This window comes from Pipistrellus kuhlii, unplaced genomic scaffold, assembly GCF_014108245.1.
Source record: "Pipistrellus kuhlii isolate mPipKuh1 unplaced genomic scaffold, mPipKuh1.p scaffold_m20_p_5, whole genome shotgun sequence".
NCBI lineage: Eukaryota > Metazoa > Chordata > Mammalia > Chiroptera > Vespertilionidae > Pipistrellus > Pipistrellus kuhlii.
This window is the reverse complement of record NW_023425551.1, coordinates 70,919,148-70,933,004: the sequence shown is the minus strand read 5'-3', so window position 1 is coordinate 70,933,004 and position 13,857 is coordinate 70,919,148. Positions and strand designations below refer to the sequence as shown.

Here is a 13,857-nt window from a genome sequence, read left to right as displayed (position 1 = left end):
TGATTCCAATTTATTTTTTTGAATTCTGTTAAAAAGTGTTTGGGTCACTAAAAACAATGTTATGACTATATTGTGGTGAAGGCACATGCATTTTATAATTAATGGCGATAAACTTTAATTCTTTCCTGGGTAGACAATTCTATTTTCCAACTTGGGAGATGACTAATTTATAATTCTTATTTTTTAAATATTCTTATTAAAAAAAAAAAACACTTTTAAAGATTTTTTTTTAAGAGAGAGAAAGGGAGAGGGATAGAGAATAGAAACATCCATGATAAAGAAACATCATTTCTGCCTCCTGCACATCCCCACTGGGGACTGAGCCTCCAACCTGGGCATGTGCCCTGACTGGGAATTGAAGCAGTTACCTCTGGGTTCATGGATCAACACTCAGCCACTGAGCCACACCATTTGGGCACTGATTTCTAATTCCAATGATCAGTTACTGAATATATATATTTAGTTACATATGGGAAATATTTGATAAATGTGAAAATTTCAGAAACCAGTATAGGTCCATTCTAATGCAGTTTTTGATGCTCAATGCTGAGGTTTACAGCAAGTGTTCTAGAAAAACCTAACTCTGCGATAGGATATTGGTCACAGCACTAAGGACCGGGGCAGCAGGTGTCCTGCCCCTGGGGTCAGGGCAGGCCCAGTGAGTTCTTTGTTTTTTCATTCTTGCAGCAGCTGTTACGGGCAGAAGGAATATGAAGCAACTGGTTAGTAAGACACAGGACGAAGCAAGTGTGGTGCGTTTATTTGGATGGTTTTGTGTTGGGTGCTGTGGTGATTGTGGGGCTGAGCAGTGGGATTCATTCGACAGGAGAGTCTGCCCAATCCTCCTGCATTCATGTTAAATAAGCTATCCCAAGGAGTAAAACCATCTCATAAAATCACCTTTACGCTCAGGAACCACAGGGCAAAGAGCTCTCCTATGGTGTGTGATCTCTAGGTAGCTACCAACTTTACAGAGTGGGGCTGTTTTACTGGTAATAGCAACTCCCACCGCCAAATATCAGAAGCCACATCTATTTAACCCTGCATAATTTTCAGGTGTCCTCAAGATATTTGCAAAACACGAAGCTCATGCATCTAGAAATAACACCTTACAATTAAAAACATGTCTCCTTGTGGTAGTAGGAGGTTGAGTAATGGGAGAGGTCATTAGTTTTTGGCCCAAGAGAACCCCCTGTTGGCTCTGATGGGAACTGAATGTTGCTTGAGTTTTGTAATTTCAATGCCAGGACAGCTGGATAGTTAGATCCAAACCTGGGAAGAGAGAAGGCTTTCTGGTGCCCTCTTAACCATTTTTTTTTTTTTTTTAAGTTGAAAGAGATCGGTGAGATCCCAATTTGTGTTTCATTCCCTCTGCAGGAACTGAAGCTAGAGAGGTCATGACAGCTCTGAAATCAGCTGGGGGCAGGGCTAGAGGCAGTCTGTCCTTCCTTTCCCACCAAGCAGTCCTCTTTAGAGTCAGTTGACCTGTGATTATGACTTGTAGGCTGCTGACTGCTGAGGCCCACAAAGCCAGCTAATAAAGAAAGACGTCAAAGGGGGCCTGGATAACACCATTAACATCAGCAACAGGGAGAAGACCAAAGAGACATGCCTCTTGGAGCAGCAAATGCCAGGCTGACAAATGGCATAAAGGGATGCGCGAGCTGGTTGTATCAAAGGAACCCTCTGAGAGAACAGATATCAACATGCCTAGTCTAAACAGGCCCTGCCATTATTTGCAGGATGGATGAAGGGTCAGATCAAGAGGGAGACAAAACAGTAACGACAGGAACACAGACCACTAGCAAAGAGAAGTCACAACTTGGTGCAATGATAACGGCATCTCTCAGGTAAACAGAATGGAACCTGGCCAGCCCACCACATAGGGATGCTATGAGGCCAAATGAGCTTCTAGTCTGGAGAGGAACAAGAAGGAAGGGCTCTCTGCTATATCCTCAAGAAGAATTCTGAGAGCAAAGTGGGTGCAAGGAATGCAGAATATGGAAGAGAAGGGAGGAGTCCTATAAAGACAAAGCATCAGCAGGAGAAGGTCCAGAGCACCTGGTTTCCCTCCTAGCTCTTGGCCAGGAGCTTAGCTCTTAGCCCTTTAAAAGTTAAAGACTATTTATTTCTTCCTATTGTGTAGTCATTGTGAATAATTCCCTCTCCAATCGCTGTTTAATCTTTCATTGGCTAGATTAAATCATAATTAATCTGAACCTTTTCTAATGTTTTTCCTAGTATAAATGCCATCACTAGAGCCTTCTTCCTAAAAGCATTTTTCATACAAAATCGTTTAACAGAGATATTCAGAAGACACAGGACATGAATATTTTAATGCTATTAATACCTGTTGCTTAATTGCTTCCTCAAATTTTGTAAAAAATAAAAATATCTCTAACTACAATATGAACATGTCAATTTCATTACCCTCTTATCTGCTAGTCTGACATTTTCAATAGTCAAGTTTTGATTGCCACCTAAAAGTTTATGTCTTTGTTGAGCATTTTCCATGTTGTTTTCTTCTATAAACTTTTGTGCATTAATCTAGGTAACCCTAGTGCTTTACTTATGAGCTGTAAATTCTTTATATATTAAAATTATGTCCCCTTGTGTTACAAATATATTGCTATTTATTCTTAATTTTTGGTTTACATTTAGTCTGAATTATACTTTACAAAATAAGACATGTCAATTTTTAATATGGTACATTCAAACCTGTTCATCTGCTTTGTAATTTCACTGATTAATCCTAAATTTATAATAGTGGCTACAATATTGGCTTTCTCTACAACAGTGACTTTCAAAGGTGGGTTAGGGATTTCTAGGAGTCCCCAAGACCTTTCCAGAGCATCTGCCAGGTCAAACATCACTCCTGAGTAAAAATACTCACTCTAAGTACAGGATACACCAGTGGATTTTAACATAACTTACTGCCAAAATTCACTGATATATTTTCAGATTGCAACAAACTTATAAGAAAATACCACTGAGTTTTAGTGTAGTATCAAAGAACAGCCACACATATTTGAAAAGGCTACTAAAACACTCCTTTTTTGGCTACATGTCAATGTGAGGCTGGATTTTCTTCATTTCCATCAATAAAAACAATACATCACAATAGACTGATTGCAGACACATACATTGGAATTCAGATATTTTCTATGAGCAAGACATCAGATTTACAAAAATTTAAAAACCATGCTACTCTTCACTTTTTATTTTGGAAAGTATGTTTCTTAAAACTGGGCTATTAATTTAACAAGTAATAGAGTTTCTTGTTCTTTTTAAATGAATTACTAAATATATCCTATAACAATTTCTCAGCTTTGGTTTCTAACACAGTTAATATACATAACTCACACAGACAAAAGCTATTTGGGATCATCAATAAATTTGAAAAGTATAAAGAGACCCTGAGACCAAAAGTTTCAGAACCACTATGTTAAAAAAAAAAAAAAAAGGTACCCTCTTTTATTTATTTATATTGAGAAATCATTTGTGTATTTGTTTAAGGGCAATTTATAACTTTTAAAAATTATTTATTGTTCAAAGTATTACATATGTCTCCCTTTCCCCTCACTAACCTCTCCCAGCCTGTCCCCACACCCCAGGACAGGCCCTCACACATGTATTGTCTGTGTCCAGTGGTTATGCTTATGTGCATGCATATAAGTCCTTTGGTTGACCTCATAACCTCCCGTCCACCCATCTTCCCCTGCCTTATCTAGTCTTCCCAAACCACATATTAATCTCTTTCCTCTTCGTGAATTTATAATTATTTATTCTGTTAAATTCTTATGTATAAGGGGTTTTGTTTCTTTGTTATCTATTGAATTACTCTATTGTTCTGACAATCTGATCTGACACCAGTGTGATGCCATTTTAATTGTTTTAATAACATATTTTAATAGTTTTATAACATTTTACTACCTCAAGAAGATAATTAATATGCCTTAATTATTCATATTTTCCAATACTACTTTATTACTTGTTTGGTATTCTTGCAGATTAACTTTATACTAAAAATATGAAAACTTGAAAAGAGAGTATAGGTAGAAGTTTAAGAGTTTTCAAAAGGTGGCATAATAAAGAGAAGGAAGAAATTAAGTAAATCTGAGAAAGCAGACAGTTGTTAATTTTAATAGAAAAGAATACAAAAGCAAAAATGAACACTGATACTCTGTTCAGACTACGCAGAGGAAGAGCAGTGGGAGAATACTTCTAGCATTCATAGCAAGACACCCTGACCAGCTGTCCAACAGGAGGGAAAATATGAATGAACCTCTGTCACTGCTCAATACAGATGGTTTCCTATGAAATGTTTTCTTTAATCCAAATTCTTAGGAATGAGTTAGTATATTCAGCAAAGGCATAGTGAAAAAAATGAAAGCCATACACAGAATTGAGAATAGGGAACTGATTAAAAAACTTAGACTCTGTCAGTATATTAGATTATTATGCTGCAATTCAAATGGTATAGATGTCCTTTATTGATATAGAAAATTATTTGTGATCTATTATTAAGTAAAATAAAAGCAGACTATAAAAAAATTAACACAGTAGGACCCCAATTGAATTTTAAAAAATGCACACACTACAGGAAAAGAAAATCTGAAATTATAATACCAAAGGTAATTATAATACCACAGGGGTAATCTTTGTCATGAGATTATTAGCAATTTTTTATTTCTTCTTTCATCTTTTTTTTTGTACTCTCTTGTTTTTTTCTAATTACCATGTATTACTTACATTATGAAAACTCTGCAAGTTATTAAAGTTAGAGGCTCATCTCCCCAGGGAGAAATCCAGGTGCTTGTGGGCTTCCTAAGGGGAAGGCCACATTTACAAAAGAAACAGTGAGTGCAGGAAACACTGTACCTTTTATATCTGTGAAGACCATGTTGTTGGAAATAATGAAAGGAAGGATGGTGACATTCTGGGAAGATGCAGCCTGAGCACAGGTATCTGGGCTGCCCCACCACTGAGACACCATCACAGCTACTGGGTTCTGGATGGAAACTGAACAGGTAGTAAGTAGCCTCATGTTCTCTAGAAGAGTGAGTGTAAGGAAATGGAGATATGAGACTAATAATGATTTAAAATAAGTTCTTGATTTGTTTTAGATATCCATTATGTCTAATTAAAATATTTTATCCCATAGATGTTAGACTTTATAAGAGGGTTGTATATCATGAATCATAAGTGTATTTATACCCTTGGACCAGTAATCCACTAGTAACACATAATTTAAGAATAATCATTATAAAAAGAAAATGGCCCTGGCCAGGTGGTTCCATTGTTGGAGTGTCCTCCATCGCACCAAAAGGTTGAAGGTTTGATTCCTGGTCAGGGTACATACCAAGGTTGCAGGTTTAATCCCCGGTCAGAGAAGGTATGGGAGGCAACTGATCGATGTTTTTCTCTCATATTGATATTCTCTCTCTCTCTCTTTACCCTTATCATTCTCTCTCTCTCTCTCTCTCTCTCTCTCTCTTTCTCTCTCTCTCTCTCTCTCTCATCAATAAACATATCCTTGAATGAGGATTTAAAAAAAGAAAGAAAAGAAAATGCACTCTGTACAAAGATGCAAGTAATTACCACATTAAAAAATGAAAAAAATAAAAACAAAAACCCCACAAAAAAAAGCAATCTAAATTTTCAAGAACCAAGAAATAATTAAATATTCAATAAGCTATTAACTCTATGATGATTATGTGGCAATGAAAATAAATATGAAAACTCCCTAAATGCATAAAAAGTAAAAAATAATGTTAACAACTTTTTTTTAATGACATTTACACTATGACGAGAACTAGATTTATTTACTGACGTAATACAAAGAGAATGTTGGACAGTTGTTACAGTACAGTCATGGGGTTGTGGAGTTGTGTATGTATAAGTGTATATGTATAGGCATGTGTTTGAGCATGGATGTTTCTTTTGGTAACGTTGTTGAAATAAGTAAAATTAAATTTTAAGAACTATGTGGTGTTAACAGCCCCAACAATCTGACAGGGATATGATGTTAAAAGCTCCCCCAAAAACTACCCATTTAAGGGCAGAAAAGGAGTTGAGGGGGTTGAAGGGGTAGTGGAATATACAGTGACCATATCAGTATCAATGTTAAGCTTGACCAGCAGACTGAGTTGCTGGTCAAGAGAGAAGAAATTTTATGCTGAAAAACAAATACATTTGTGTCAGCATGCTTCTGTAAAATAAAAATACAAGAAAAGAGAAGATCAAATACAAGAAAAGAGAAATATTCAAGGAAATGAAAAGTAAAGTGAAGCCGAAACTGGTTTGGCTCAGTGGATAGAGCGTCAGCCTGGGGATTGAAAGGTCCCAGGTTCGATTCCGGTCAAGGTCATGTACCTTGTTTGTGGGCACATCCCCGGTAGCGGGTGTGCAAGAGGCAGCTGATTGATGAATCTCTTTCATCGATGTTTCTAACTCTCTCTCCCTCTCTCTTCCTCTCTGTAAAAAATCAATAAAATATATTAAAAGAAAAAAAAGAAAAGAAAAGTGAAATAAGCAGGAGCTAACATCTACCCAGTGGAAAACTCCTCCTGTGGAGGGGACCAAGGGGCCCAGAAGACAAGCTTCAGGTGGTGGCATAGGAGAAGCTAAAGGAAAAGAAAGAGGATGAGCACAGAATCCCAAGGGACAAAGTAGCGTTTATGTGAAGGAAGTAGAATTGGGGTGTAAGTGTAATTAATCAAATAAAGATAAATGAACAGCATGAGAATCTCCAAAGGCAGGATAGCAGGAGCCAGAAGGAACATGATCTCAGAGGAGGTGAGTTATATTGGTTAGAAAGTTGTGTGTGCCTAAAAGTTTTTGGTTTGTGTCTGGGAAGGAAATCTATTTATGAAACAAATTAAACACTTCTCATTATACAATCACCCTGTGATGATCTCAGATACTTAGCTAATGAAATAGCACAGCCAGGTGTTATGTCTGAGAAGAGGGGGGCAGAGCTGCCATATATGTGGCAGGCAGAGCGAATGGTTAAAGAAGCACAAGGTGAAATGTGTTGAAACCACATAAACCACACTGAAACTCACAGGAGAGAGAAGAAATCCAAAAGCAGCAGGAAAAAAAATTGTGTAAGAACTTAAATATAAGAATCCTTATGGGTTTTTTCTTCTCGATTCAGTCATGGGAATGGTTAGTACAGATAAGATGGGAACTTTTTTTTAAAATTGATCTGAGAAAGAGAGAGACATGGCTTTGTTGTTGTTCTTATTTATTCATTCATTGGTTATTTCTTGTATGCGTCCTGACCAGGGATTGAACACACAACCTTTGTATATAGGGACAACACTCTAACCAGCTGAGCTACCTGGCCAGAGCCTGAAATGCAACCTTTAAGGGAGAGCAATTACATTCTTCAAAAAACCTGAAGAATGAGACAGAAAGAGCAAATGAGAGAAAAATAAAGGAATTAAGGAAGAAAAGAAGAGAGCTATACTGATGACCTTTTCTTTTCTCTTTCATAAGGAAATACATGTGATGGGAAGGAAGAAAAAAATGGGAAGAAACAAGAGTGGATGAAAGAAAGGAATGTGAGTGCTTATGAAAAGGGTACAGAACAAGCATAAAACAGCTTTGAAGAGACTGTCTTGGTACAAAAATCAGACAAAACAGTACAAAATAAAAAGTGAAGGAAATTACAGACCAATAACTCTCATGAGCCTGGATGCAAAAATCCTCAATAAAATGTTAGCAAAAGACACTAACAATGTATAAAAATTATATACATCATGATCAAATGAGGTTTATTCTAGGTATCTACAAAAAATCTACAGTCAACATTATACTTAACAAGGAAAGACTAAATGTTTTCCCATAAAAATCAGAAACAATGCAAGAATATCTGCTGTCACCATTGTAATTCACCACAGTGCTAGATGACAGAGCCAATGCAATAAGGCAAGAATGCAGGTAGGAAGGCAGAAATTAAGATATTATCTACACAGAAGCTCATAAGGAACCTACAAAAATACTCCTAGGACCAATAAGTGAGGTTAGCAAAGTTGCAACATACAAAAAAATCAGCTGTATTTCTACAAACAAGTAATGTAAAATTGAGCCTTAAAACTTGAAAATATACCATTTATAAAATCTTAAAAATAACTGAAATATTTAGGTATAAATCTAACAAAACATGTATAGATCCTGTGTAATACAATAAAAATGAAGATGCCTGCTGGCAGATAAATGATTGTGTAATTCAAATAATTATCTCCTAGCCAGAATATAAATGAGGCTATAAAATAATATGAGTGTGCAAAAGTAAGTTTATAGTTTTTATAAAGAAAATAATAGTTAATATATAATAATACAAGAATAAACTGTGTTTCACATACATAGAACTGTAAACCTGCTTTTGCCCCATACTGTAAAATGTAAATATTTATAATATATGTATATACTTATTTTTGTATATTTATGTTATAAACACGTATAATGTAAATAAAATTATAGTAAAATTATAGTACTAAATAAAATTATAATGCAATAAAATTATAGTACTATTCAGACAAATAAACACATTGTTCTACTTAATTGCACCAAAGTTCTCTGACTATTTCCTCTGAAAGCATATTCTTTTATACTCTTAAAGTAATTAAGAATTTGATTATTTAAAAGCAAAAACTTTAAAATCACACTAAAACTAAATCCTGTAATTTATGTAAGATCAGCCAAAAAGCAACATCTCTTCTGAATTTAGCAAGTTGCAACCTTTATAAAATTTGGGTGTTGTTTTTTTTTGTTTTGTTTTGTTTTTTTTGTGTTGTACCACTGCAAAATGTTCTTGGTTTAAATCCAGGCACTCTCATGCTGTGTGTAAAAACAGCCAACAAGAGTGGAGGTCTGACTTAATGTGATCTTCCAGGCTCTAAGTCAAATCATTCTGAAACAATATTTTGTTCTGCTTGATTGACTCAGCAAATATTGACCTGAAATTCTGCCATGTACACATACCTTTCATGGTGCACTTCAGAATTTCCTCCTCCTCTGCCCATAAAAAGGACCTCTCTCCCTCACTCGGATGCTGATTGTTAAAATCAATTGTTTGTTCCCATATCTGTGATCTGTGGTCTGAAACTGTCTCTAGTTGGAACTTCGCTTGCACATGAATTCCTCAACCTATGGCTGCTCAGCAGTGAAAATATTATCTCATCCACCTGCTTGATTGAAATAGGATTATACTAATTTTAACACATAATCACATAGCCAAAATGATTATTAAAACATTATATTGTAGCTAAAATCTTCACCAATGGGAAAACACCTACATTGACAAAATGTTGCTGTACAACTCTTGTTAGTGATCTATTACTAGGTCATTCCGTGCTACTGGAACTTAAGGAATTATCTAATAGTATATGGAAAAGATATATACATTTTTTCCCCCTAGAGAGATTATTTTAAAGTCAAACCAAAGCTTACCAAAATTTTAACTGGTTTCATCACTTTTCTAGTAATGGCACCTGGGGCTCTTAAACGAATTGTTTCCAAAATACACCATTTAATTAGAGGGAGTTTCTTCAAGTCATCCTCAGACACTTTAATCTTATCTTTACCTGTAAAAAGAATTTAAAAAGAAAATGGACTTAAAGCGACCAGGAAATGATTCTAGGTAAGCTCATAAACATAGGTTAGATACTATCTCTGACGCTAGTGTCAATAGTACTATTACTCTTTAAATACCAGCTTTAGACATTTATTGCTTCTTACCAAGATAAAATGTATGGCATAAAAAACGAAGTCAATGTTGCTTGCTTGGTTCTCACAATCCTATGTCTGTCAAATGACTAAGACAGGCCCTGTCAGAAAGGTGTTCAATTTTCACCCATTTCATACTTCCTTGTCCAAATTCTCATTTCACTTAAGGAAACAGCAATAATATAAGACTGACGTCAAAAGTACAAAGAATATGTTCCAAGAAATCAGAAATACCAATTAGAAAGGACATATGCACCCCTATGTTCATAGCAGCACAATTTCCAATAGTTAAGATTTGAAAACAGCCCATCAGCAGATGAGTGGATTAAAAAACTGTGATAAATCTACACAATGGAATACTATACTGCTATAAAAAAGTAGGTACTTTTACCATTTGCAACAGTATGGATAGACCTGGAGAGCATTATGCTAAGCAAAATAAGTCAGTCAGAAAAAGATAAATATCACATGATCTCACTTATTTGTGAAACATAATGAACAACATAAACTGATGAACAAAAATAGATCCAGGGACAGAGAATCACTGAACAGACCATCAAACCTCAGAGGAAGGCCGGGGAGGGTGGTGTGAATGTGGGAGGAGGAGAACTGTAAGAGATCAACCAAAGACTTGCATGCATGCATATTAGCATAACCAATGGACATGGACACTGGGGCAGTGGGGGCTTGTCCTGGGGGGTGGGAGTGGCTGGGGAGAGGTGGACGGTGGAAAAAGGAGACATATGTAATACTTTAAATAATACAAAAATAGAAAAGAAAAAGAAAATAAGAGAAGAGAAGAGAAGAGAAGAGAAAAGGAAAGGAAAGAAAAGAGAAAGGAGAGGGGAGAGGAGGGGAGGGGAGGGGAGGGGAGGGGAGGGAGGGGAGGGGAGGGGAAGGGAGGGGAGGGGAGAGGAGAGGAGAGGAGAGGAGAGGAGAGGAGAGGAGAGGAGAGGAGAGGAGAGGAGAGGAGAGGAGAGGAGAGGAGAGGAGAGGAGAGGAGAGGAGAGGAGAGGAGAGGAGAGGAGAGGAGAGGAGAGGAGAGAGGAGAGGAGAGAAACTGAAGAAACAATTGCCTGGAGTACAAAGTAAGAGATCTGAGAAGCCATCTGGCTTACTTCTTCTATCTCTTCCCTGCTGATTCATTTAAGTTTTTGCTTATTTTTAATCATACATTTCAGAAGTTTCCCCCCAAAATATTAGGAAATGGGTGATGAGACACGTGTATTTCATCTGGAGTGATGATTCCTCTAAACATAGATGCATCAGATGTTCCTAAGGTAACATGCATAGCTTAGCTAATATTCAGACCCAAGGCAACTGAAAAAGAGTGGAGGCCAATCTCTTTATCATCCCAAAGTATGGGCAGGGCCTTAAATCAGATTAGACAATTTAGCTAATGATGGTATTTCAAGTAAAATGTTTCCATTTTGAAAATTAAAACAACTGAGCTTTCAATTGGTTTTGCAGTATATGCTCAATAAAAGTTAACAACATCATCAGTTAAATTAAGTCAACTTCCCTATCTGCTTCCCAACTGTACTGGGAATGGCTGGGTAAGAGTGAAATATAGGGTCTCAAGCATGTCTCTCCTACATTCTAGATGAGGTTTTTTTTAAAAGCAAGCCCGTCTGCATGAGAGGTGGGTCCATGGTGCCTGGGACACTCTATGTCAGCACATGTGGAATTCCTGGAGAGTTAGAAGCAAATGTCTTTGGTTAGTAGAGTCTGGGAACCAGGGCTTTTGGACTCTGGTTCTACTGATCTCCATAGGGGTGCCTAGACACTCTGGTAAACTCGATAGTTTCTTGACACAAATAGGGACCAGGGCTGAGTTAGGCTCTACAGGGTTACAACAATGAAGGTTTCTTGCAACACATTTAGTATCACAGGAGGTAAGAGACAAGCTCATAGTTAACCGGTATACCACGTAGGCAAGGAAGCTATTCTGTGAGGTGTAAAATATTCTGAGAGTGAAAGGCAGGAATGCTCACATTCAACTGCAGGTAAAGCTAAATATTCTATGAGTATCTCTCTCTAAAGCTACAAATATAATTAGTTCCTTGTATAAGTAGATCTCAATAAATACATATTGAATTAACAAATGGCCCAACTTCCACATGGAGAGATGAATGGTGGATATTCTAGGCAAACAAAAGATGAAGAGCAAGTCCCTAAAAAAGTTTGGACTCTTAACAGTGAAGATTCTAATTTCCTTTTATTTTATTGTACTATCTTTTATTTATTTTTCTGACCTCCTTTGAGAAAAAAAAGAGATTTTATAAGAGTTATTATTAGAGTAATTGAATTATAAAGTGCAAAAATGTTTTGTGTTATGTAATATAGAAAGAAAAGCTTCTTTTGAATTGAATATAATATTTAAAATCTATTATGACCTATAAAAATATGAGCTGCAGACTACTCTTGGAGAATAAATGTTTTGATAAAATAGTTTTAGTTTCTCAAAACCCAATGCTATGTGGGAAAAGCAAGGTAGTATTCTTGGATTATTCAAAGAAAAAAAAAGGAAATATGCTAAGTTTTCAAACAACATCTTTAGGTTAAAGACCTTTCTTATTATAACTCTTAGAAAAGGCTCTGTACTCATACTGTGCATATTTCAATGCACATCTGTGGTTTGTTCCCCCAGCGTTTTGACTCTAAAATTAGGAGGCTTCACTTGGAAGCATGACAAGTTCATCAGCAAGTGCGCTAGAGCCTAAAGCCACCCAGGACTGGTGCAGAAGACATTAGGGAAGAAATCATGGGTGATTTCGAGTAAAATTCAGAGACTATCATTTAACCATGGGCATAAATGCAATGAAAATCAAACCAAATATTAGGATATCTGAAATCAAATAAAAGAAGTAACGCATTAACTATAAATTGTATTTGTTAAGGTTATATAATTGATTAAAATTTTATTATTTCACCCATTTATTCACTCAATAGAAGTTTGCTTCATATCTGTTAGGTGCTAGCCTATGCACAGGTGCCATCAGAGACAGGAAGATAACAATACTAATTCATTGAACACCTAACATCACAGATACTTCGGACCACTTCACTTATTTCTTATAACTATCTGCCAGCTATCAAGCCTCAGAGAGGTTATTGTGTGTGAAGACAAGCCCCTGTGCTGCAAACCCATGTCTACCTACATTGAAAACCCTTGCCCTTGATCACTGATCTCCATAGGGGTGCCTAGACACTCTGGTAAACTCGATAGTTTCTTGACACAAATAGGGACCAGGGCTGAGTTAGGCTCTACAGGGTTACAACAATGAAGGTTTCTTGCAACACATTTAGTATCACAGGAGGTAAGAGACAAGCGCATAGTTAACCGGTACCGGTTAACTATGCGCTTCCCCTCAGAGGAGAAAGGAGGGAGAAAAACACAGCCATTTCCTTAAAGGAGCATGGACACAAGGACCCAACATCATATCTTTCACAAGAGAGGATTCAAGTGTCAGCTATGTTCCTTGCCTCCTGACTAGGATTGGAGTTCCATCTCCTAGTAAGCCTGCAGGGATGAGGGACGCTCACCCAGACAGAAAGAAAAGGCACTTAAGTACCAAAATTAATTATAAAAAAATGATTTCTTGACTAAAGAAAATAAACACAGATCAAATAAACCACCAAAGTGTGACAGATGGCTATTCTGGTGCCTTAATATTTAAGCCCCTGCCCCTTACACACACACACACACACACACACACACACACACACACACACGGAATATAAAATATAGAAAATCTGTTTATATAGTCCTGGGGTAATATTACATAAGGGTTTAACTAATAATTTTGGGGAAATAATCCATGTTTTGAGAGAAAAGAAAAGAATGATAGATATTTGTTGAGTCATTCAGACCTTTTGAGATATATTCTTAAAACACTGAATCAGAAGGTGGGGTTGCAAAGTGGGGTTGAATACTGAGGACCCCTGTGCTTCCACAAATGAAAGACAGATGTAGATGCTATCAAGGGACACATGGGAAGATGAAGAAAAGCAAATAATAAGTTCCACCGAAATTTAAACAGTGCATCCCTCCACATCCCCTCCACCTCTTTCTTTGCTTTTGAAAGCATGGATTCTCAGTTGTTTGTTGTTCTCTGCTGT

The 13,857-nt window shown here is 36.6% G+C and overlaps 1 protein-coding gene across 4 annotated transcripts in view; it reads right to left on the bottom strand.

Moving 5' to 3' along the window:
* Window positions 1-13,857, bottom strand: part of LOC118705039 (24-hydroxycholesterol 7-alpha-hydroxylase) — a 101,834-nt gene that overhangs the window by 20,199 nt on the left and 67,778 nt on the right. For all 4 annotated transcript variants that reach the window (XM_036413196.2, XM_045573318.1, XM_036413197.2 and 1 more), the window contains one exon: window positions 9,460-9,593. In XM_036413196.2, coding sequence (XP_036269089.1) covers window positions 9,460-9,593 — 134 coding nt within the window. The remainder of the gene's footprint in view (window positions 1-9,459; window positions 9,594-13,857) is intronic.